General features: G+C 36.9%; 1 protein-coding gene across 3 annotated transcripts; it reads left to right on the top strand.

Annotated features, from left to right (window-relative positions):
* Window positions 1-1,916: 1,916 nt before the first annotated feature.
* Window positions 1,917-19,535, top strand: LOC131943920 (atypical kinase COQ8B, mitochondrial). 3 transcript variants are annotated; one of them, XM_059304283.1, is made up of 16 exons: window positions 1,917-2,012; window positions 5,713-5,913; window positions 6,008-6,326; window positions 7,709-7,876; window positions 8,110-8,228; window positions 9,207-9,273; window positions 10,637-10,708; window positions 11,008-11,136; window positions 12,544-12,629; window positions 12,922-13,062; window positions 14,031-14,112; window positions 15,010-15,103; window positions 17,393-17,534; window positions 18,495-18,602; window positions 18,820-18,972; window positions 19,129-19,535. In XM_059304283.1, the coding sequence occupies exons 2-16, from the start codon at window positions 5,734-5,736 to the stop codon at window positions 19,417-19,419; spliced, it is 2,151 nt and encodes a 716-aa protein (XP_059160266.1). In that variant the 5' UTR covers window positions 1,917-2,012; window positions 5,713-5,733; the 3' UTR covers window positions 19,420-19,535. The 3 variants fall into 3 exon arrangements, with proteins under 3 accessions (XP_059160266.1, XP_059160265.1, XP_059160263.1); XM_059304282.1 differs by lacking the exon at window positions 1,917-2,012 and adding an exon at window positions 2,985-3,143; XM_059304280.1 differs by lacking the exon at window positions 1,917-2,012 and adding an exon at window positions 2,985-3,300.
* The last annotated feature ends 4,485 nt before the right edge of the window (window positions 19,536-24,020 follow it).

Raw genomic sequence — 24,020 nt, 5'->3', positions numbered from 1 at the left:
ACTAAGAGCTTTTTTGGGCTTGATAAATTACTATGCAAAGTTCATAGGGAATCTGTCTGGTAGACTATCACCACTGTACAAGCTGCTACAGAAAAATGCAACTTGGCACTGGGGTAAACAACAAGAAGCTGCTTTTAATACAGCAAAAGAGGCTTTGTCTGCTGACACCTTACTAACTCACTATGACCCAGGGAAAAGACTTATATTAACATGTGATGCTTCACCAGATGGTGTAGGAGCAGTCTTGTCCCACATGGATGAGAAGGGTGACAGACCCATTGCTTTTGCCAGTAGATCTTTGAATCAGGCTGAGAAAAATTATTCTCAGTTAGATAGGGAAGGCTTAGGCATCATTTTTGGTGTTAAGAAATTTCATAAGTTTCTGTTTGGTAGGAAGTTCACCATCTTTACAGATCATAAACCATTGCTAGGTTTATTTGGAGAAAACAAAACCCTACCTGAGCATGCCTCTCCAAGGATTCAAAGATGGGCTATCACACTAACTGCATACAATTATGAATTGAAATACAAACCTGGATCTGAGAATAGTGCAGATAGTCTTAGTAGATTACCTTTAAAAAACCAAAGCCTGAGCTATGTACCAGAAGATGTATTTGTTCTCTTCACTATCATGGATAACTCCAATATAAATGTGAATGATAGTAAAAGAGAAACACAAAAAGATGAGTGCTTAATAAAAGTATATGAGCACTGTATGAATGGTTGGCCTGAAGAGTCTGTGAATGATGACTAAAAGCCATATAAAATAAGAAATTAAAACCCTTTGTGAAGAAAATATAAAAGATGGAGAAGATGCAGTCCATTATCAGTCAGAGTTGCCTAAACAAAGTACTTGTAACTTAATAAATGATTATGGTGATATGGCAATTTCAAATGTTTTAAAGAAAATACATTAGTAAGAAGGAATGTGATCATCAAACAACTTTGCTAACATCATTAGCACTTACAGAAACTAAAAGGGTAACATCAAAAGAAAAGAAAAAAGATTTTTGCCATTTAATACACCCACTTCAAATACTGGATCACAGTTGCAAAGTGATATAGTCCAGGATATTACTTTTAAACAGTATTTTTGATTACCAGGAAAGCACTATCAGATTACCTGAGAAAATTAATCAATCAAAGAAATCTATGTCAGTCAAGGATCTGAATAATAGCATAATACTTTCAGATGCCAATTCAAAAATAGTTCCATTAAATCATGACAAACATTCATTGAAAGAGAATTTGGTGTTAATAAGAATGTGTATCTAAGAAATTATGGGAGAAAGGAAAAATGGATACCAGGTCAAATTGTTCAATGTACAGGACCTGTGTCTTATGAAGTTAAAAATAACTTGTGCAGATAATAAGTGTGAATCTATCAATCCCACCAAATCTGAACAGTTCACACCAACTCAGTTTGTTTCACAACCAAGTTCTGTTGATATGAGTGAACCAAGTTGTCTGGAGTCAGAAAATGTAAATTCTGGAGTTAATGATTTAAATCCTAGACCTCCTGAGATAGAGAATCCAGATGGTCAGAATCTTGAGTCACCAAATCAGAAGCCACTGAGAAGGTCAAGCAGGACAATCAAGGTCCCAAATAAGTTAGACCTATGATTCTAAAGGTCAAAAGGACTTTGACATTATTGTTTTGTATTTTGATTATGTTGTAGCATATTGTGCATTGTTTGTAAGGATGTAATCTACCATAATGTTCATGTTACAATATAATTGGTGATTTTAGGATACTATCAATTGTTCTATTGAGAGATGTGTTATTGTGTTCTAAGGGTAAAGGGATGTAATAGATTGAAATAATTGTGAGGTCAAGGGAACTCACTCTTCTGTATTAGTTATATTTATAATATTGTTATCTTGAGTGATGTCCCTTGTATACTTCCTTCCGTCCTCTCTGTGTGTGTTACCATCGTGGTAGTTAGACCCATTAAACGTGTTATATACAACCACAGGCTTCTGTCGTCAATCTATTATAGTTTATAACAATTGTAAGTAAAAATACTCTTAGATAATTTACACAACAATCTCAACTTTTGTTAAGTATTTAGTTAAATATGCGGTAAAAAAGTTAATTACAAAAGAAATTTAGCCTATATTTTGCCGTAGGCTATTCTCTGGTCGGCCTCTCCTCGGTAGGCATTGTCCGAACATATTTTGTATTTTTGACGTTATGTGTCATCGACAGCCTTTGAACCTTGTCGGCTTTCTGTTTTGATCCTAAGTTTTGTTATGTAATGAGCGTGATAAATGTGGGCAGTAAAGGTGGTTGAACTAAACATAACTATTGTTGCCATGAGTTGAGGGCAACAAGTCAGAAGAACTTACTATTTCACTGTAATTTAATGTTAGTATTTAAAAAAAAACACGATGAAAACCATAGACTTTGGAGCATTCTATTAAATGCTACTAATCTTAAGTTTAACATAATTACAATCTACATACTTCATACTAAGTATTTTTAGATTAATTATAAAAATTACTATGCGTATACAGCCTACACACATTAATAACATTTAATTAATACTAAGTTAATTTGCACTCTCTAAATATTTAATACATAAAAGTATTAACAAATATCAGGCAAATATATATTTGTGACTTTTTTTCCTGTGACTTTTTTTCCTGTGACTTTTTTTCTGTGTTTTTTTTCCCTGTGTTTTTTTTTTCCTGTGACTTTTTTTCCTACAATCTAAAAAAAAAAAAACCAAAGTCTGCTCATGACATTCTTATTCGGACTTTGGCAGGTCGTCCCTAGCCAGATGATCTTCTAATTAAGTCCGGGGACTGGCCGGCCAAAGGCCGAAATCAACCAAAGTTTCGGACTTTGAACGGTCAATCGGAGGCGATATTGGCCAATGCGCGCATTGGCAGACTTCGGGCTTTGACCGTAACAGGCCCTAAAGATGGTTAGCCAAGGGACACTACTACAAAATCACTGAAAATGTTTAGACCCGCATAGGTAGCAAAGTTAGGCCCCGGCCTACCTAGGCTAGATCTAGTAGATCTAGGGTCCCCATTTTCTGTTTCGCAGTTTTGAAAACGATCTTTAATTAATTATGATAAGAAGTCAAAATTTGTACCTCAAGGACAAGACCTGGAAATTCAAGCAGTGAGATAAAGTAAATCTATCCAAATCACTCAATATTAAATTAGCTATTTAGAATCTAAATCTAGATTATTTACTAGATTTAGATCTATGTGAAACCTAGCGAGAGTAGATCAAATTCTATTCTAAGACTATGATGACTAAGAGACTGACTAAGTAAAAAGTAAAGAGTAAGTTTGTATTTCACTACTATTTGACATTTGATTTCAGATAAATAAATATTAAATTATTAATTATTATGTAATAATATGTATTAGATCTATGTAATACTAGAAATTTCTACTGTTACAGTCAAAGTAGAATCTATTCTATTACATTCATAATGATAATATATCTATATAATACTAATAGCCCACTAATAGGCCCTACTAGTTAACAGTAAAAGCAGTCACTAAAAATGTATTATTTAATTAAATTAATATTTATGTAGGCCTAATGACTAGAGTCTTGTTACTTAATTATTACTTAGAAAATCACTTATTAGTAGTCTTAGTTACAGTTAGTAGATCTAGTAGTAAAGTACAAGATCTAGATCTAGTAGTTACTAGATCTAGTACTAGAATCTAGATCTAGTAGTAGTTAGTAGTTAGTAACTTGGTAGACAGTGTTTCTTCCAGACTTTTTGTTCCGGGGGGGGGGGGGGCACTTGAAATCTTCGGGGGGGCGGTAAACTTTCTTCGGGGGGGCGGACACTGTTAAAAGTATAGATTTTCTATATAAATTATATAAATTTCATTTCGTTCGGGGGGGCGGTAAATTTTTTTCGGGGGGGCGAAGCCCCCCCGAAGAGATGCCTGGAAGAAACTCTGTTGGTAGACACTACTAGACTAGAGATTGAGTAGCCTAATTTTATTCAATTTTATAAAAATTAATTTTATTTTGATGAATTCAATTCCATTTTGATCAGAAATAATTACTAGTCTTGTTGGGCACTTGTATGTCAAGGCTCAAGGTATCACTGTATGAAATACAGTGAGTATGTAGTACCACTGTTACCACTGTATGTTTGTTATATTTGTGTGTCCTTTATGCATTACTAGATCTACACCTTTTGTCCAATCGCTGTGAAACTTTGGGAAGTTGATAAAAAGTTAAAAACACTCTGGGAAAAGGTTTCTAAGAAAAAATTAAATTTTGTACAGAAGGTGCCCCCAGCAGGTTATATATCGGCCTATAAGTATATGTATGTATATATATATCTATATATCTAGACAGACAGACAGACAGATAGATATGTTTATATAGATATAAGTTTATATAGATATATATATAGATATATAGATATAGATAGATAGATATATAGATATAGATATATAAGAAAAGTCTAATATGGTTTGGCACTCAGAATTCCTGATTGGCTATCTTAGCACATGGTATCTGTTGATGGGGGGGGGGGTACTACTTGACTGAATGATAAAACTACACCATGTGCATCCTAGTGACCCAGAGCACTATGGCGCCCATGTTTTTAAAAAAAAAGGCTATACACTACAGGCATTCTGTACTACAATAATTATTGATTAAATCAAATCAGGTGCTTCCTGATGTTCCAACAGGGTTTGCATAGGCGCCCTGGGCTTCCCCATGAGCATTATTGTGCCTAAGCTAGTTTCAAAGTGCAGCATGTGTTTTGAAATTTGAATAATTTGTAGCTAAATTGAACCAGACACACCCCCCAGTGCCCCAGCAGTCGGGTGACCATGAGCACCCTGGGCTCTCCTGTGAGTACAATGTCATATACATTAGTTTTAAAAGTGTGCTTGAAATTATTTTGCTCATAGTCCCATCACTTTGCATATGATGTCCAGCTCTCACCTTTACTCTTTCAGGTTTAGTTTATAGATTTTTTTTTTAAATGACATCATAATGACTTCGCAAATGGAGAATCTCATAGTTACTATACTGTGAGAATTTGGTTACTGCCATGAATTGATTATAATTAAATTATGGTACTGTGGAATTTTGATTAAGAGGTGTTATTACTTGTTACTATATATCTAGTTCTTTTAAACAGTTTATTTGTCTTGGACAGATTTTAACATGAGCAGCTCTCAAACAGGAATAAAAGTACTCAGATGACAGTCATTTTCCTCAAAGAAACTTGTCAACCACTTTTCATTTGCTGAGGCTTCTCCTAGTCCTTCTACTTTCCCCCATAAATCTTTCCTTCTCTCAATTAAGTTTGTCTTGAAAGTCTCTCATGTTTGGGTATGCAGCCATACTTGCCTGTTTTTGTTATAGAATTCTTCATTCTTTTCATCTTTGGCAACATCAGCGAAACTTATGTGCAACAATTATTCATTAATGAGTTTAGAGGGCAACTCCTTTTTGGTTCTCCTCTTGTCTACCTGGCCTTATGATCAATTCTAATATTTCATTTTTTGCAAGCCATTACCCATCCTATCTAGCTTCTGTACCTCCAAGAATACTCAAATGTAGTGGCTCATTTCTTTGTATTATAAATTTCCAACATCTAATTTTATTGCTTTGATGGGCTGATGATATGTTTCAAATATTTTAAATTTGAATATCCATAGAATGAACTTTACTAAATGTTCTTGGTTTCTATTTGTCTGTTTCAGGTTTAATAGTAAAAAAGAAGCATGTCAAGAGGTAATGATTTATCAGGTTTTATTCGAGGATTGGAGTCAATTGTTCGTGCTGTGGTAGACAACCAAGGAACAGAGATCAATCGGATATGGCAAAACTCCAGTGTAAGGGAGGCTGTCAAGGACCTGGGGCTCAGAGTTGAAAGTACTTATGTAAATAGAGATCATCTGAAGGTAAGATTTAATTCTTTAATGGGGAAGTCATTTTTTTTATTTAGGGGAAAAAGAAATATTTTAAAAGTGTGTTATTTTAAAATGTTTTCCTTAGGATTTCGTGAATGAAAAAACATCTCAGTTGAGTGAAGCTTTGAACACAGTAAAAAGTGAAACAGCCACCCTGGCCAATACAATATGCAGACAGCCATCCAGTCCAAACAGTCATCCAGCTGCCAATACAATGGCATCAGACAAATCTTCTGCTTCAGGGCCAGTTGAAAACAAAATGGCTACAGACACAACAGTCAAATCTTCTGCTTCAGGGCCAGTTGAAAACAAAACGGCTACAGACACAACAGTCAAATCTTCTGCTTCACATTCATTTAAAATAGCTACCAGTGTCACACCGTCTGCCACACTTCATGTTGAAGGTATGTCATTTGATTGTAACTTCATGTTGAAGGTATGTCATTTGATTGTAACACTTCATGTTGAAGGTATGTCATTTGATTGTAACTTCATGTTGAAGGTATGTCATTTGATTGTAACACTTTATGTTGAAGGTATGTCATTTGATTGTAACACTTCATGTTGAAGGTATGTCATTTGATTGTAACACTTCATGTTGAAGGTATGTCATTTGATTGTAACACTTTATGTTGAAGGTATGTCATTTGATTGTAACACTTCATATTGAAGGTATGTCATTTGATTGTAACACTTCATGTTGAATGTATGTCATTTGATTGTAACACTTCATGTTGAATGTATGTCATTTGATTGTAACACTTCATATTGAAGGTATGTCATTTGATTGTAACACTTTATGTTGAAGGTATGTCATTTAATTGTAACATTTCGTTACACTGATTCCTAGTTGACGCAGAGTTTGAACTCTGAACCTGTGCCTGCCAAATGCTGAAGCCTCACTCACAACATGAAGTACAATATTTTTCTTAAAACAACCCACAATTTTTTGTAATTAGAACATACAATTTATTTTTCTGTGAAACTAGCTTTGTTTATTATAGAAAACATTATTACACAAAAATCAACATTAATAGAGGTATTGTGTGGACAATCCAACATGTGTCCCATTTTGATTGGCTGCTACATGTTTTTGTTGTTGCTTCACCAAAGTATTTTAATGCAATAAAAAATGAACTCTGCCCACTTGATATAACCCTGCCCACTACACTTGATTGGATAGCATCAATACTGTCATCATGCTATTTGTTGTTCTTAAACACTTTTGAAATTACTTGTTTTCTGACTTGGTTATTTTACATTGTAGGACCTTCTGCCCCCCTTCATTCACCCCCTGAGCTTACTTTATGGTCAATTACCCCCTGTATATTACCCCCTCTTCCAAAAAAAAAATAACTGTTGTAGCACATGACCCCAATCCTATCAGTAAGGTTATGCTAGAGATGGTTTAAGGATAGGACATTTTCTGCTTAATTTTCCACTTTCCAGTGTTTAACATTAGCCAAGGCAAAGTACAACATAATTTGTTTTACATAGGCACATTTGAAGTAATATGTTGAATAACAGCTTTCTCTCTCTGCTGGCAAGATGTATGGCAGGTTGTTTTTTCAAACTGTGGGGTTGTATTTACCTGTGTTAGACCTTTGATTGTAATATGTTATCAAGCTATTTGTTGTTTTGGCTTACATTGATGTAAAAAATCATGTACCATGAAAAGATTATTACAGACATGGTTGAGTGTAAGGGCTAATATGACTGTGTTCTGTCACATCAATCTGTTGTGTAGCTTTGTGACAGGTCAAAGGTTACAGGCTAATTGTTTCAGAATCAGCACTGAAGAGAGAGCCCCCAGTAAACAACCAGGCACAGTTTGTTGGGTCAGGTTTCCCTGGGGGTGTAGCCCAGACAGCCAGCATATCCATCAGTGATACACTCTCTGAGACAGTCACCAAGATCTCCTCAGTCGTTGTAGACAGCCTCAAGAAAACTTCAGGTAATGTCTCATGCCAATTTGTAGGTTTGGGGCTGTTGAAAAAGGCTTTATTATTTAGTTTCCAAACAATACTAGTGCTGTTTTTATTAGAATATTTTTCTACACTTGCTATAAGATGACTCATGTACTATGTGTAAAAATCCTGGCATTTCATGAAAGGATGTCGTTAGTTCACTTGGTTTCTGTGGCTGTGTAACCCATTCAAAGAGGACCCAAAACACTTGTATTTTCAGGTAGTGAGCCAGCTAAGGTGATTGTCAAGTCTGCAACTGACCAGATTTTATCAACTATACCTAAACTTGGAGACAGTCTTGCCAAACCTAAAATGTTTAAGCTGCCTCCACAACAAAAGGTAACCTCACATATTACCAATGCATCCAATAGTTACCTCCACAACAAAAGGTAACCTCACATATTACCTACACATCCAATAGTTACCTCCACAACAAAAGGTAACCTCACACATTACCTATGCATCCAATAGTTACCTCCACAACAAAAGGTAACCTCACACATGACCTACACATCCAATAGTTACCTCCACAACAAAAGGTAACCTCACACATGACCTACACATCCAATAGTTACCTCCACAACAAAAGGTAACCTGACACATTACCTACACATCCAATAGTTACCTCCACAACAAAAGGTAACCTCAACATTACCTACACATCCAATAGTTACCTCCACAACAAAAGGTAACCTCAACATTACCTACACATCCAACAGTTACCTCCACAACAAAAGGTAACCTGACACATTACCTACACATCCAATAGTTACCTCCACAACAAAAGGTAACCTGACACATTACCTACACATCCAATAGTTACCTCCACAACAAAAGGTAACCTCACACATGACCTACACATCCAATAATTACCTCCACAACAAAAGGTAACCTGACACATTACCTACACATCCAATAATTACCTCCACAACAAAAGGTAACCTGACACATTACCTAGACATCCAATAGTTACCTCCACAACAAAAGGTAACCTCACATATTACCAATGCATCCAATAGTTACCTCCACAACAAAAGGTAACCTCACATATTACCTATGCATCCAATAGTTACCTCCACAACGAAAGGTAACCTGACACATTACCTACACATCCAATAGTTACCTCCACAACAAAAGGTAACCTCACACATTACCTACACATCCAATAGTTACCTCCACAACAAAAGGTAACCACATTTTGCCTACACATCTAATAGTTACCTCCACAACAAAAGGTAACCACATAATGCCTACACATCCAATAATTACCTCCACAACGAAAGGTAATATTTCTCACACATTTGTTTTTCTCTTCAGTTGAGTGAACGTGCAAAGGAAAGGCGAGTTCCTGCATCACGCATTAGCCGTCTGATGAGTTATGGGGGTAACTGACTTGTTCTGTCAAGTTTGTTGAGTTATGGGGGTAACTGACTGGTTCTGTCAAGTTTGTTGAGTTATGGGGGTAACTGACTGGTTCTGTCAAGTTTGTTGAGTTATGGGGGTAACTGACTGGTTCTGTCAAGTTTGTTGAGTTATGGGGGTAACTGACTGGTTCTGTCAAGTTTGTTGAGTTATGGGGGTAACTGACTGGTTCTGTCAAGTTTGTTGAGTTATGGGGGTAACTGACTGGTTCTGTCAAGTTTGTTGAGTTATGGGGGTAACTGACTGGTTCTGTCAAGTTTGTTGAGTTTTGGGGGTAACTGACTGGTTCTGTGTAGTTAACTTGCCTGTGTCAGTGAAACATTTCTCTCACCTCTGTGTAGTTAACTTGCCTGTGTCAGTGAAACATTTCTCTCACCTCTGTGTAGTTAACTTGCCTGTGTCAGTGAAACATTTCTCTCACCTCTGTGTAGTTAACTTGCCTGTGTCAGTGTAACATTTCTCTCACCTCTGTGTAGTTAACTTGCCTGTGTCAGTGAAACATTTCTCTCACCTCTGTGTAGTTAACTTGCCTGTGTCAGTGAAACATTTCTCTCACCTCTGTGTAGTTAACTTGCCTGTGTCAGTGAAACATTTCTCTCACCTCTGTGTAGTTAACTTGCCTGTGTCAGTGAAACATTTCTCTCACCTCTGTGTAGTTAACTTGCCTGTGTCAGTGAAACATTTCTCTCACCTCTGTGTAGTTAACTTGCCTGTGTCAGTGAAACATTTCTCTCACCTCTGTGTAGTTAACTTGCCTGTGTCAGTGAAACATTTCTCTCACCTCTGTGTAGTTAACTTGCCTGTGTCAGTGAAACATTTCTCTCACCTCTGTGTAGTTAACTTGCCTGTGTCAGTGAAACATTTCTCTCACCTCTGTGTAGTTAACTTGCCTGTGTCAGTGAAACATTTCTCTCACCTCTGTGTAGTTAACTTGCCTGTGTCAGTGAAACATTTCTCTCACCTCTGTGTAGTTAACTTGCCTGTGTCAGTGAAACATTTCTCTCACCTCTGTGTAGTTAACTTGCCTGTGTCAGTGAAACATTTCTCTCACCTCTGTGTAGTTAACTTGCCTGTGTCAGTGAAACATTTCTCTCACCTCTGTGTAGTTAACTTGCCTGTGTCAGTGAAACATTTCTCTCACCTCTGTGTAGTTAACTTGCCTGTGTCAGTGAAACATTTCTCTCACCTCTGTGTAGTTAACTTGCCTGTGTCAGTGAAACATTTCTCTCACCTCTGTGTAGTTAACTTGCCTGTGTCAGTGAAACATTTCTCTCACCTCTGTGTAGTTAACTTGCCTGTGTCAGTGAAATATTTCTCTCACCTAGGACTGGCTGCTGGACTTGGGATGGGAGCTATTGCTGAGGTCACCAAACGCTCCCTGGGCATGAAAGATGAAAGTAAGTCTTGGAATGTCTCTTATTGAACGGTACTGGTGTAAACAGGAGAAAATAATTTTGTGCTGCTCTTAATAAATAAATGAAAGCCCTGTATCAATAAAAGTACCATGTGTGTTTAGTGACAGTGTTTGATTGGAGACATGCATATGGTTACATCTTGGGATTGAACTACAGCATGAACTTTAGAAAATGATCTGTATGGCTGACATCAATGTATGGCAGAATGAAGTTTAAAAAACCTGATTGGTTCCCCAAAAGGTATGTCCAAGTCATTGATTGATTTGCTTCTCATGTTTCAGCTGCCACTGGCAAGGGAGTTATGGATTCCAATCCATTCCTCACAGAGGCAAACGCAGAGAGAATAGTCAACACATTGTGCAGAGTCAGAGGGGCTGCTCTCAAACTGGGACAGATGCTCAGCATCCAAGGTACCATTTCCTCCATTGCACCTAGCCAAAATCTAACAATGCGTTTACACTTGCGACATGTACACTACATAGGTGCCACTTTTCCGGGATATCCCGGGATTCTGTATTCAAGAACCGTATTTTTTTCACTTTCCGGATTCTCAAAATTTGAGTTTAAAAATTTCCGGGGTTCACAGTTTAAAAAAAAATCAAGACTGTTTTGAAAATCGTGCCATTAAGGTTCAAGGTTTTAAAAATTTCAGATTTTGGTTTCAGCATGGGTAAAATTAGGGGATTGAATTTCAGGATGGGTAAAATTAGGGGATTGATTTTCAGGATGGGTAAAATTAGGGGATTGATTTTCAGGACGGGTAAAATTAGAGGATTGATTTTCAGGATGGGTAAAATTAGGGGATTGATTTTCAGGATGGGTAAAATTACGGGATTGATTTTCAGGATGGGTAAAATTAGGGGATTGATTTTCAGGATGGGTAAAATTAGGGGATTGATTTTCAGGATGGGTAAAATTAGGGGATTGATTTTTCAGGATGGGTAAAATTAGGGGATTGATTTTCAGGTTTTGCTGGGGAAAAAAACTTGCATCAAGCTAATGTTATAGGAAATATTTTTCGAGCGGAACATGTATACTCACTTGCTGCCGTTTTTTTTCCTAGATGTGTATCATTTACATGTCACAAGTGTAACTGCAGTATAAGAGACAATCTTATAACCCTTATAAACCCGACCTGCTCAGTGTCTTTACATCTATGAGTCTCTTAGACTGTTCCTTTTATCCTTGGGTAGGGATCTTAACTATTACAGCCCTTAACTATTTTGCTCTTGCATGTTAGCTTACATGTTAGCTAGATTTTACAATAGCCCCCTCATACCCAGAAGCTATTTAGCCATCTAAACTAATCTCATAGCACTAACAATATGTAGCTGGCCATCTAAACTAATCTCATAGCATTAACAACATGTAGCTGGCCATCTAAACTAATCTCATAGCATTAACAATATGTAGCTGGCCATCTAAACTAATCTCATAGCATTAACAATATGTAGCTGGCCATCTAAACTAATCTCATAGCATTTACAATATGTAGCTGGCCATCTAAACTAATCTCATAGCATTAACAATATGTAGCATGCCCCTATAGTTTATGCATAATTGAATAATGATGTAAACACTTAATGAAGAGAATGTGCTAATCATCAAGTTACCACAAATGTTTTATAATGGTCTAAATTAGAGTTAATGATACCATCAAGACTACTATGTAGTTGTAGCAGCTCTGTCCCATTTAGGTTATAAATATTAACATTTGAAAATATAGCCATCCTATTCTGATTTTCGATTTACAGCTGACTATCAGATCTATATTAATCCTTGTCTTTAAGTTATGTTTGAATTTTCTATTTCTACAGATAACTCTTTCATCAATCCTCAACTCCAGGCTATTTTTGAACGTGTTAGGCAGAGTGCAGATTTTATGCCAACTTGGCAAATGAAGGTCAGAAAAAAAACATTTTTGTTAAAATGTATCTGTTTTAAATTTTGTGCTGTTGTTTTAAACCTTCACCCCATTAAATTTTGACTTTACTGGCCACCAGTTGTTCACAGTTGAAGCCAGTCAACATGAAAAAATGAGAGTTGTTCACCCCTTGTGTCTCAGCACAGTTTTCTGTCTGCAGTCTGCAACTTTCCACACTATAAATACTTTGATAATTGCTACAGGCAGTTGCTTGCATGGCTTAAAGTCAAACAGAATCATGAGTTGTATCAATTCTTTTTTATATCTCCAGAAAGCATTAAATAAAAATTTAGGACCTAACTGGCAAGAAAAGTTTTTGGAATTTGATGACAAACCATTTGCTGCAGCATCCATTGGTCAGGTACACAAGGGGAAACTACTTGATGGTCGAGATGTGGCCATGAAAATACAAGTAGGTAACACTCTACAGGTTGTGTTTTAACATTTTAGTGTCAAAAATGTCAGCATTTTGTCAGGGGTTGTAGAGTGGTGTGTCAGGGGTTGTAGAGTGGTGTGACAGGGGTTGTAGAGTGGTGTGACAGGGGTTGTAGAGTGGTGTGACAGGGGTTGTAGAGTGGTGTGACAGGGGTTGTAGGGTGGTGTGACAGGGGTTGTAGAGTGGTGTGACAGGGGTTGTTGAGTGGTGTGACAGGGGTTGTAGAGTGGTGTGACAGGGGTTGTAGGGTGGTGTGACAGGGGTTGTAGAGTGGTGTGACAGGGGTTGTAGAGTGGTGTGACAGGGGTTGTAGAGTGGTGTGACAGGGGTTGTAGAGTGGTGTGACAGGGGTTGTAGAGTGGTGTGACAGGGGTTGTAGAGTGGTGTGACAGGGGTTGTAGAGTGGTGTGACAGGGGTTGTAGAGTGGTGTGACAGGGGTTGTAGAGTTGTGACAGGGGTTGTAGAGTGGTGTGACAGGGGTTGTAGAGTTGTGAGACAATAGTTTCTTACTAGTTCATGCAGTGAAAATATATGTTTAAAGAATAAATGGGACTAAGACTGATGACATTTTTAGTACCCTGGGGTAGCAGAGAGTATTGATTCTGACATTTTTAGTACCCTGGGATAGCAGAGAGTATTGATTCTGACATTTTTAGTACCCTGGGATAGCAGAGAGTATTGATTCTGACATTTTTAGTACCCTGGGATAGCAGAGAGTATTGATTCTGACATTTTTAGTACCCTGGGATAGCAGAGAGTATTGATTCTGACATTTTTAGTACCCTGGGATAGCAGAGAGTATTGATTCTGACATTTTTAGTACCCTGGGATAGCAGAGAGTATTGATTCTGACATTTTTAGTACCCTGGGATAGCAGAGAGTATTGATGCTTACATTTTTAGTACCCTGGGATAGCAGAGAGTATTGATGCTTACATTTTTAGTACCCTGGGATAGCAGAGAGTATTGATTCTGACATCAACAATCTGATGGCTGTCATGACGGTCTGGAAAATCCTGCCTGAAGGTAGGTATTCACTTTTTAAAGCTGTTCAATACACTGGCCACAAGGTAACAGTAAATAATGCATTAACTAATGGCTCGTTAAAACTCCACCCACCGTATCAGCCATAGCATCGTTAAAAATTAATAGTGAAGTCTTGGTATCTGTACATATACATTTAGAACAATTTAGTACAATCATTTGACTGTTGGTTCCATACAAATGTTGATTACACTGCATAGAGAGGGTGTATATGTTCCCTTAGAAGTCTTGTCATGTTCCCTTAGATGTCTTGTCATGTTCCCTTAGATATCTTGTCATGTTCCCTTAGATGTCTTGTAGTGTTCCCTTAGATGTCTTGTCATTTGCCCATTGCTGTCTTGTCATGTTCCCTTAGATGTTTTGTCATGGTTCTTTTAGATTTTTGTAGTTTTAAAAATTGTAATGGTTTATTTCTGTTTTGTATATGTCTGCTTTGACCCTGTTTTTTTTTAATCCAGAGAAAAATATATTTTCTACTATGGAAATAAAGTATATTAAAGTAAAAGTTCCCCTTTCAAACCTGACGGTCTATAGGGCAAGTGAAGTAGAGTTCACTTGTTTCTGTGACCTCGACGTGGGTTAGGTACCCTCAGGGACGGTCTACCGAATTGAACCTGGATTCGAACTCGAGACTTATGGGTTAGAAGTCCAGCTCTCTACCGCTAGACCACTCCGTCCCATAATGTGAAAAATATCTGTGTATAATTTGTTACCCATGTCAGCTGGTTCCTGTACTGTTTGCCTACAAATGTTTGTACACCATCCTACAAATGTTTGTACACCATCCTACAAATGTTTGTACACCATCCTACAAATGTTTGTACACCATCCTACAAATGTTTGTACACCATCCTACAAATGTTTGTACACCATCCACAGGGCTTTATGTGGACAGTGTTATAGCTGCAGCCAAAAGAGAGCTGGCTTGGGAAGTGGATTACATTAGGGAAGCTGAATGTTCTAGAAAATTCAGGTCAAACATTTTTAACACTCTTCTCTGTGTTAGGGTGTCATACAACTTTATAGTTTTAATGTGTCATACAACTTTATAGTTTTAATGTGTCATACAACTTTATAGTTTTAATGTGTCATACAACTTTATAGTTTTAATGTGTCATACAACTTTATAGTTTTAATGTGTTATACAACTTTAAGTACATATTATAAAATTACCTGAAATGTTGGTTTGACCCCTTTAAACATTTTCGAACATTTTCATTCCTCTTACTGCTATTTAAATGTATGGTGGTGTATACAAAATTCACTCAGCATTGATTGGTGATCCCATTCATTGGTTTTTTTTTTAATACAATGTTTAGTACAATTATTTAAATATTGTTTAATAGCTAAATAACACATGAAAAACTCACTGTCAGTGGAAGTAATCTCAAATGCTGTGGTTCTTGACCTTTTTGTAAATACCAAACCTCAACAGTTTTATATGCACATTCACAGAACCCTTCTTAATAGACAAAATCAAACATGATTTTTTTTTTCAAATTCAGAACATAGGCATATATTTTACAGAACATGGGCATATAATTTACAAGAGCACTAAATGAACCATGCAGCATGCATCAACATCACTTTGTTAAAAAAAAACAATTAAAATATAATTTTCAGACAAAAACAAAAACAATGAATATTTACTGCAAATCAATTTGACTTCTGCTGTTGTCTTTCAGACACCAATTGAGAAGTGCACGGCTTCACCATGAATTCAGAGAACGTTGTGTTCTTTTATTTTCTCCAGCTTAACAGAGTGTTCTCTTATTTTGTGCTAGACTAGATTTGCTCTACTTGGCATTGCATAGGATGCTGACTCAAGTTTCATTATAGGCGCCTATATGTGAATCCATATTGTACATTAGACATGCCTACCATTCCGCCAAAAGCAGAATGGTTCCGCTTTTTTCCAAAAAATCAAGTCCTGCCAGCCCATTTTTGTCAAAGTTTGTCCCGTTTTTTTTTTTTTTTTTTTCAAAAATTAATTAAGAAAAGTAGTACATCGAATTGAAATAAAAGGCAGGGAAAAGCAATTATCTCCCTTTGGCACACATTTCCATTTCCTAGTTTGCATACACTATTTACAAGTATCATCTAATCTAATACTAGTTCTACTAATAGACAATGTGGACAATCTAGCTTCTGAACGTTCTTTTTAGTATTAGCAATTGAATTGTAAATTTAAATTATGCCTTCAATAAAATGCAGGGAGAAAAATAAAATCATGACTAACACGCTAATTTCTAGATCTAGATAGATCTAGTTGTACTAGGTACTGAAGTGAATAGATAGTGAGAATACTGATCTAATCTATCTATAATCTTGTAAGTTGTAACTAACTAGTAGCTACTATTATGAAGAACTAAGTAAGAAGTAACTAGGACTTTTACTAGGTAGATCTAGGTCTTAGCTCTTACTCTTAACTTATATTTCACACGAAGCTTTCAGCATTTGTTATTCATATAGCCTAAAACATAGCAAGGCATAAATAATCAAATCAATAATGTTATGTCAAAGCTATGGTTTTTATTGAGGGGGGGGGGGGGGGGGGGTGTGTTACTGGTTAACTTTTTAAAAAAAATGTAAGCTGACATTAAGCAGTATTTAAATGTAGCCTAGAGACTAGTTATATATATTAGACAAATTTTAATTAATTATTTTTATTTTTTACTTAGTAAGGTAGCTTTTGCGCGTATGTTCCTCTTTTTGGCTTCAAATTCCTCTTTTTAGGCATGACTGTACCTACTTTTGGCTGACAGGGGTAGGCATATCTGTTGTACATGTTTGTCCACTTTTTTTTTGCTGGACATAAGTAGTATGAATGGATTAAAATATTCAGAAAGAAATCCCACACATACCATCACAAGAGTCACATGTTGACTGCTGGGCCAGGATATAGAAATAAAAAGTGTGTTTCATCACAAGGTGCCTGTGTAGGTGGTGTTGACTTAATTTGTGACACACTTCAGCGACGTTATGTCTATGGTTCAATGATATTGAAATATTAAAACACTGATAAAGGTTATCTCGCTCTAGCCCACTTTATTTCTGTTTTGTGCTGTCATAATCGTTCGATCATCAGCTGCTAGTCATATCATTTGCACTGACAAAAATCTATTGTTAATCATATAAGTCAGGTGTTAATCTCGACCTCTGCTGAACCCAGGTTAAGAACCACTGCTCGATATTTTGTACAAGCATACAGATGTTGGTTTTTTTTTTAATGTAGATTGTTGCTCATTTTTTCTTTGTTTAGAAAGTTGCTTAAAGATGATCCCTTCTTGTATGTTCCTGAAATCGTGAATGATTTGAGTGATAAATACGTGCTGACATCAGAGTTTATACAAGGAGTCCCTGTGGACCAGTGCGTTGACTTGGAGGAAGAGACTAGAAACAAGGTCAGCACCAATAGATTTTTGTATGGCCTGAGGCATTAGTACTTCTGAAGCTGTCCATGTTGGTCAGTAATTCTGAAGCTGTCCATATTGGTCAGTACTTCTGAAGCTGTCTATGTTGGTCAGTACTTCTGAAGTGGTCCATGTTGGACAGTACTTCTGAAGCTGTCTATGTTGGTCAGTACTTCTGAAGCTGTCCATGTTGATCAGTACTTCTGAAGCTGTCTATGTTGGTCAGTACTTCTGAAGCTGTCCATGTTGGTCAGTACTTCTGAAGCTGTCCATGTTGGTCAGTACTTCTGAAGCTGTCCATGTTGGTCAGTACTTCTGAAGCCATGTTGGTCAGTACTTCTGAAGCTGTCCATGTTGGTCAGTACTTCTGAAGCTGTCCATATTGGTCAGTACTTCTGAAGCTGTCTATGTTGGTCAGTACTTCTGAAGCTGTCCATATTGGTCAGTACTTCTGAAGCAGTATAATAAATACCAACACAAAATGCAACCATTACATTGCTGCTCATGAGCACAGGAATGTCCAGGCCATCTCATCTTCTAGCTCTGTTAATTAATTATACTACTTTTAAATAGTGGTTTTTAGTTGATAAACAAAACTATGCTGTCTTTGGTCTAACAAGATCAGATGTTTTTATGATGAAGGTGATAGAGGGTTATTAAATGATTGATGTAGTCAAACATTACAAGACTCAAGACCTACCAGAATATATGAGGCTCTAATTATTTTTAATTTGAGTATGTATTAATATGAAATGTCCTGGAAATGTTTTAGAAAGCTGGAAACATACTGGTTAGGAAATTCCCCTGCTTCCCACCCCCACCCCTTGTGAAAAAAATTCTGCTTTTTAATTTGACTAAGGCGGGCAGCTATTTGTGTGTGTATGAAATAAATGAGGCTGCCATTATAACTCTGCCCCATTCAGGTAATCACAACATGTCTTGTATCCCCAGATTGCTCATGCCATTTTAAAGCTCTGTTTGACCGAGTTATTTGAGTGGAGATTCATGCAGACAGATCCCAACTGGTCCAACTTCTTTTACAACCCTGAGACAGATAAGGTTAGTTTTCTGACAGCGCTATCAACACCAGCAAATTCACACCAACTAGATTTGTTTTAAGTGAGCTTAATGTACCTATGATGGTAGATGTTAGAACATTAGTGTGTGTATATATATATATATATATATATATATATATATATAATGAGAGAGAGAGATAAAAAGTAATAACTATGATGCTAAACTTTAGACGTGTACACATATTTACATTGTTTAGCTTATTCTTCTTGACTTTGGAGCCAGTCGAGACTTCAGCAAGAACTTTGTAGATAAATATATCCGTGTGATCAAGGCGGCAGCTGAAGGGGACAGGCATCAAGTGCTGGTCAGATCCAGAGCTCTGGGCTTTCTCACAGGTTATGAAACCAAGGTACCACACCTGCTTTCATTCTCGTCACTTAACATCAGCTTTTTATCTTCTATTTTAAGCTTTATTTAATGGGTTAAAAAAAAAAATTTAATTTTGTTTGTTCAGTAATTTAAAAGTCAGTTTTAAAACTGCTTGATTCTGGTCATGAAAACCTAGGTGATGGAAGAAGCTCACTGTGATGCTGTTGAAATTCTCGGGGAAGCATTTTCTGTGGATGTCTTTGATTTTGATCGACAAAGTGTTACAGCTCGTATACAGAATTTGATTCCAGTCATGATGAAGCATCGCCTGACACCCCCGCCAGAGGAAACATACAGCCTGCATCGGAAGATGTCAGGGGCTTTCCTCCTTTGTGCTAAACTACGTGCCAAAGTTGATTGCCGTACCATGTTTGATGATATATGGAACAACTACCAGTTTGGTGACACAGACGACTTAAATCTTTAACTTTAGATGTCTTAGAATTTGTAGCATTGATACCACAAAGAACATAGTGCCTGTAACTTAATGTTAGATTTGATGTAAGCATTGATGTCTAAATAATAAAAAAGAAGAAAGTACCATTTATAAATGTTGCATCCACTGTTTATTTTTGGTGAGACTGGGTAGACAGTTGTTATTTGTAAGTTGATGAATCACTATGGGATCCCTCTAAGGAAGTTCATCATCATCCAAAAGCTCCAACTTCCAGAGAATCCACAACAGGTTATTAGCCCTCTTCAGTGAAAATCAAAGTAGAGCAAGGGTGTGTATCCCAATGATGGAATATAAGGAGTACAAGTAGAGAAAAATTCAGATTTTTTTCGGACCATGCACTGATCAGCATGAGGACCTGTGTTTTGCTGATGACATCGGCTTCCTCTCACAGCAAACCCATAAAGGGTTCATCCATTAATGACGTCACGCTTTTTTTGGTCGATTTTTTTTACCCCCTTCCCCTCGGTCACCAATCGTCACAAAAAGCCAGACCCTTTCCCCCCCCCCCCCCCCCCTAAAATGACTTCACACCTCAGCCTACAACCCCCCTCAAAATTGCAGTTGAATTTTTCTTAAAACATCGATATTTTTCAAAAATCTTCTCTGAACTCAGTCGACATAGAGTATTTTAATCAATTCCTATTACAATTTATTAAAATAGTTTTTTAAAACCCGAAATAACAGCTAAAGCTCATTTTCTAACATTGCTTTTTACTTTCTCGATTATACGAAGTATAGAGAAAGTCTTGTAATCGTGCAAAAATAAAAATCGGGATTTTTTACAAATCTCGACGTTTTACACCTCACTGATACGGAAAAACATAATTTTGCAATCTTGTCCGTATGTCTGTCTGTGTCTGTGTGTAAACACGATAACTTGAGTACCGTTACAGCTAGGTTGATGAAATTTCATAAATAAGTATTTTATCAAAATCGTAGATCCATATCAACTTTTGAGCGATTTCCGATAACCGGAAGTGGTACTTTTTTCTACTTTGAATTTTTAAAAAGCCTATAACTTGAGTACTTTGTTTAGTACTTTACATGTTTTAATTTACAATAGAGTTACATGACTAAAAACCATTGCGCGCCTATTGAACGTGATGACACGCTATTGAAGGTGATGAAGCTTGTGGAGTAGTTGGATAGAACTGCCCACTAATTTGGTCACATTTTTTATTAATTCATAAAAAAATTAACCAGGCGACTAATTATGTCAAATTGAATGTCATGATGCGTTGTCTTCATGTCTTGGACCCACGTTCCAACTACGAACCGTATCTGTCAGGTAGAAGTGCCTACAATTTTGCTCGGGCGTTTCGATCTAGACAGACAGACTGACTGACGAGGAAGTGAGTAAAATAAAAGTTTGTACAAAAATTTCATAAAAAACGTTTTCATACCAAGCTTTTATGTACTAATGCACTAAAAAGTAGAAAATAAATTATAGACTACTATTTAAATAACTATAAAGAAAAGCGTGGGCCACTTTAGTATCTATTGGATACCTTTACTAATGTTTATTTTCTTTATAGTTATTTAAATAATAGTCTATAATTTATTTTCTACTTTTTAGTACATTAGTACATAAAAGCTTGTTATTATAACGTTTTTTATTAATTTTTTTAGTACTTTACATTTTACATGTGTTGCGTAGGGGTTGTTTTGTTAACCGATTGGTAGAGACAGAGAGAGAGAGAGAGAGATGGTGATGGAATTATTCTCTTAAATCCGTGCATCCCTTGTGGGGTCCAAGGAGGTTTACCAGACCTGAGCAAAACTAATTACTTTTCACTAATACAACATTAATATTAAACGAAAAATAAAACTTAGCGTTTCAATACATTTATTACTTATTACAGACAACACAATAGATTTCAGCGTTACAATAATCAGAACGAATTACAATATCATCACTCTACATACTTTCAGTACCGGTACTCACAACTAACCCAGCCATACATAACAGGGACTGTCAACAGGACAGCTTCTCGATGACAGCCGCAGGTTGACATCTCGATGACAGGTACAGCAACAGATTCTCATAGGACAGCACAGGTCGACATTACGACGACAGGTACAGCAACATAGCTCTCCGCTGATCTCCTTGCGACAACCTAGCCTCCGTCCCGTCCCCAGGTATGTGACCTATGGGGAAACGGGGGGGGGGGGGGGGGGGGAGCAGTGTTTCTTCCAGATTTTTTTCTCCGGGGGGGTTGCACTTGAAATTTTCGGGGGGGGGGGGGGGGGGGGGGGCGGTAAACTTTCTTCGGGGGGGGGGGGGGGGGGGGGGGGGACGACACACACACTGTAAAAAAGTATATATTTTTCTATATACCAGCCCACACATTATTTTATTTACAATATAGTTTCATGACTAAAAACCATTGCGCGCATATTAACGGTACTCAAGTTATCGTGTTTACAGACACACCCATACACACACAGATATACAAGATTGCAAAACTGTTTTTCCGTTTTAGCAGTGTAAAACGTCGAGATTTTTAATAATCTCGATTTTTATTTTTGCACGATTACAAGACTTTCTCTATACTTCGTATATACGAGAAAGTAAAAAGTTAGGATATATAGCATCTTCACAAAATGTCTCCTAAAAACTTAAAATAATAATCATTAAAAAGTTTTTAAAAACCCACGTTTTCTGATTGAACTAAAAAGTAGAAAATAAATACTATACATCACAATAATGCAAGCGATCACTCTAGTATAAGCGATGAAAACGTGGGGCGCCGAAGTAAAAGTTATATTACTATTGATTAGATAATACTATTGACTTTTATTATGGAGCTTGTAGAGAGTCAACAGTATTAGAAACTGTAAGAAAATCACGGCGCCCCACGTTTTTCATCGCTTATAGTAGAGTGATCGCTTGCATTATTGTGATGTATAGTATTTATTTTCTACTTTTTAGTTCAATCAGAAAACGTGGGTTTTTAAAACTTTTTTAATGATTATTATTTCTACTTTTTAGTCTTTGTCTGTTTGTTTGCATTGAAATCTTGCTATCGATTTTATCTTTTCACTTTTTTTTGGGTAAACGAAGACAACTCGTTAAAAAGACAACTCGTAAAAAACGAGAGACCCTTTCTTCTTCGGTCTCAATCGCAAAGTGGAATGATTGTCAGAGGTTAGTTGATAGCGGTTAGGACGAGGGCTGGTTACTGACTAGAACACATAGATTTGAACCCGTGTCGAGTGGGATAGCAATCGTGTGCCCAACCACTCGACCATATCGTCTCCCCCAAACTGGCACCAGTGGTAATAGTTACCTCCTGTAAGTTTAAAGTCGGTTCAAACTAAATTATCTGCCCCTAAGCCTGTCGCGACGTGGGATCGTTCGCTTCACTGCGCGCGGCAAGAGAGAGGCGAGCTACGAGTCGCTCGTTTTTTTTTCTAATGGCTCGCAGAGGAGAATTATATATATAGATTATATAGCGGTCTAAAATGCTCAATAAAATGTTTCCATTGATCAATTTAGTAATAATAACAATTGAATATTCTATGGTCATCCAAAAGAAAGCTTCCCTGAAAATTTCAGCGCGCTAGCTAACTGGGAAGTGCCAGAAATTTCGATCGCAAGATTTGATTGGAAAGACAAACAGAGAAAGCAAGTTAAAGAAAACGTGGGAATAACTATGCTTTCCCGTGCTTTTGTCTGTCGTGGGTCGAAACTGGCGCGCAAAATTTCGACCATTTCAGATTGAATAATTTCTTTCTAACTAGGCATGTGGGTCAAGACCCAATGACAACGGCACATCAAATTTGGCCCGATTAATTGCTTATTTAATTTTTTAAGGGGTAATTAATATTTTTTTTTTGGTATGCATTTGTTTTAGTCATGCAATTCTATTGGATAAGCATTTTTAAGGTATTGAAAAGAAGTGTAATAAAAACCCCTTTTTAATTACTGTGATTTTTAATGTGATTTTTGTGCACGATTACAAGACTCTCTCTATACTTCGTATATACGAGAAAGTAAAAAAGGAGATAGCCATGGATGGGGCACATCTTAAGAATGAATCCTGGAGACATTGCAGGATTGACGCTACACTGGATCGAGATTAAAGAAGTAGAATCTACCTTTAGTCTGTATGATCTGCAAATGCGACCATTGTTTCTTTCAAAGCTACACGAAAAAGAAAAACGTCATTGATTCTAGAGTAAATAAATCTAATGCCACAAAAATAATGGCGTAATCAATACTTGATAATAAAGACACTAACATTACCGCCTAATTTATATGTTTAATCTTAAAAGTAGTATGCATGTAGAGTTTCTTTCAGACATCTCATTGGGTAATTGGGCAGAGTCTGAAAGAAACACTATATTAGATTTAGTCGCCAAAAGTAGGAAAAGGGTCTAGATAATAGAAGTAGGGTCTACATTTAGTGTGTATTATCTACAAATGCGACCAGTGTTTCTTTCAGACATTTTTCTCCCCGGTGTGGGGGGGGGGGGGGGGGGGGGGAAGGGGTCACTTGAAATTTTCGGGGGTGGGGGATGGACTAAATTTTCCGGGAGAGAGGGGCGGACATTAGTAAAAGTTGTTA

This window comes from Physella acuta, unplaced genomic scaffold (genome assembly GCF_028476545.2).
Source record: "Physella acuta isolate Inbredline_101_S28 unplaced genomic scaffold, ASM2847654v3 ptg000473l, whole genome shotgun sequence".
NCBI lineage: Eukaryota > Metazoa > Mollusca > Gastropoda > Physidae > Physella > Physella acuta.
Note: the sequence above shows the minus strand (reverse complement) of the source record. Positions and strands in the feature narration are given on the sequence as shown.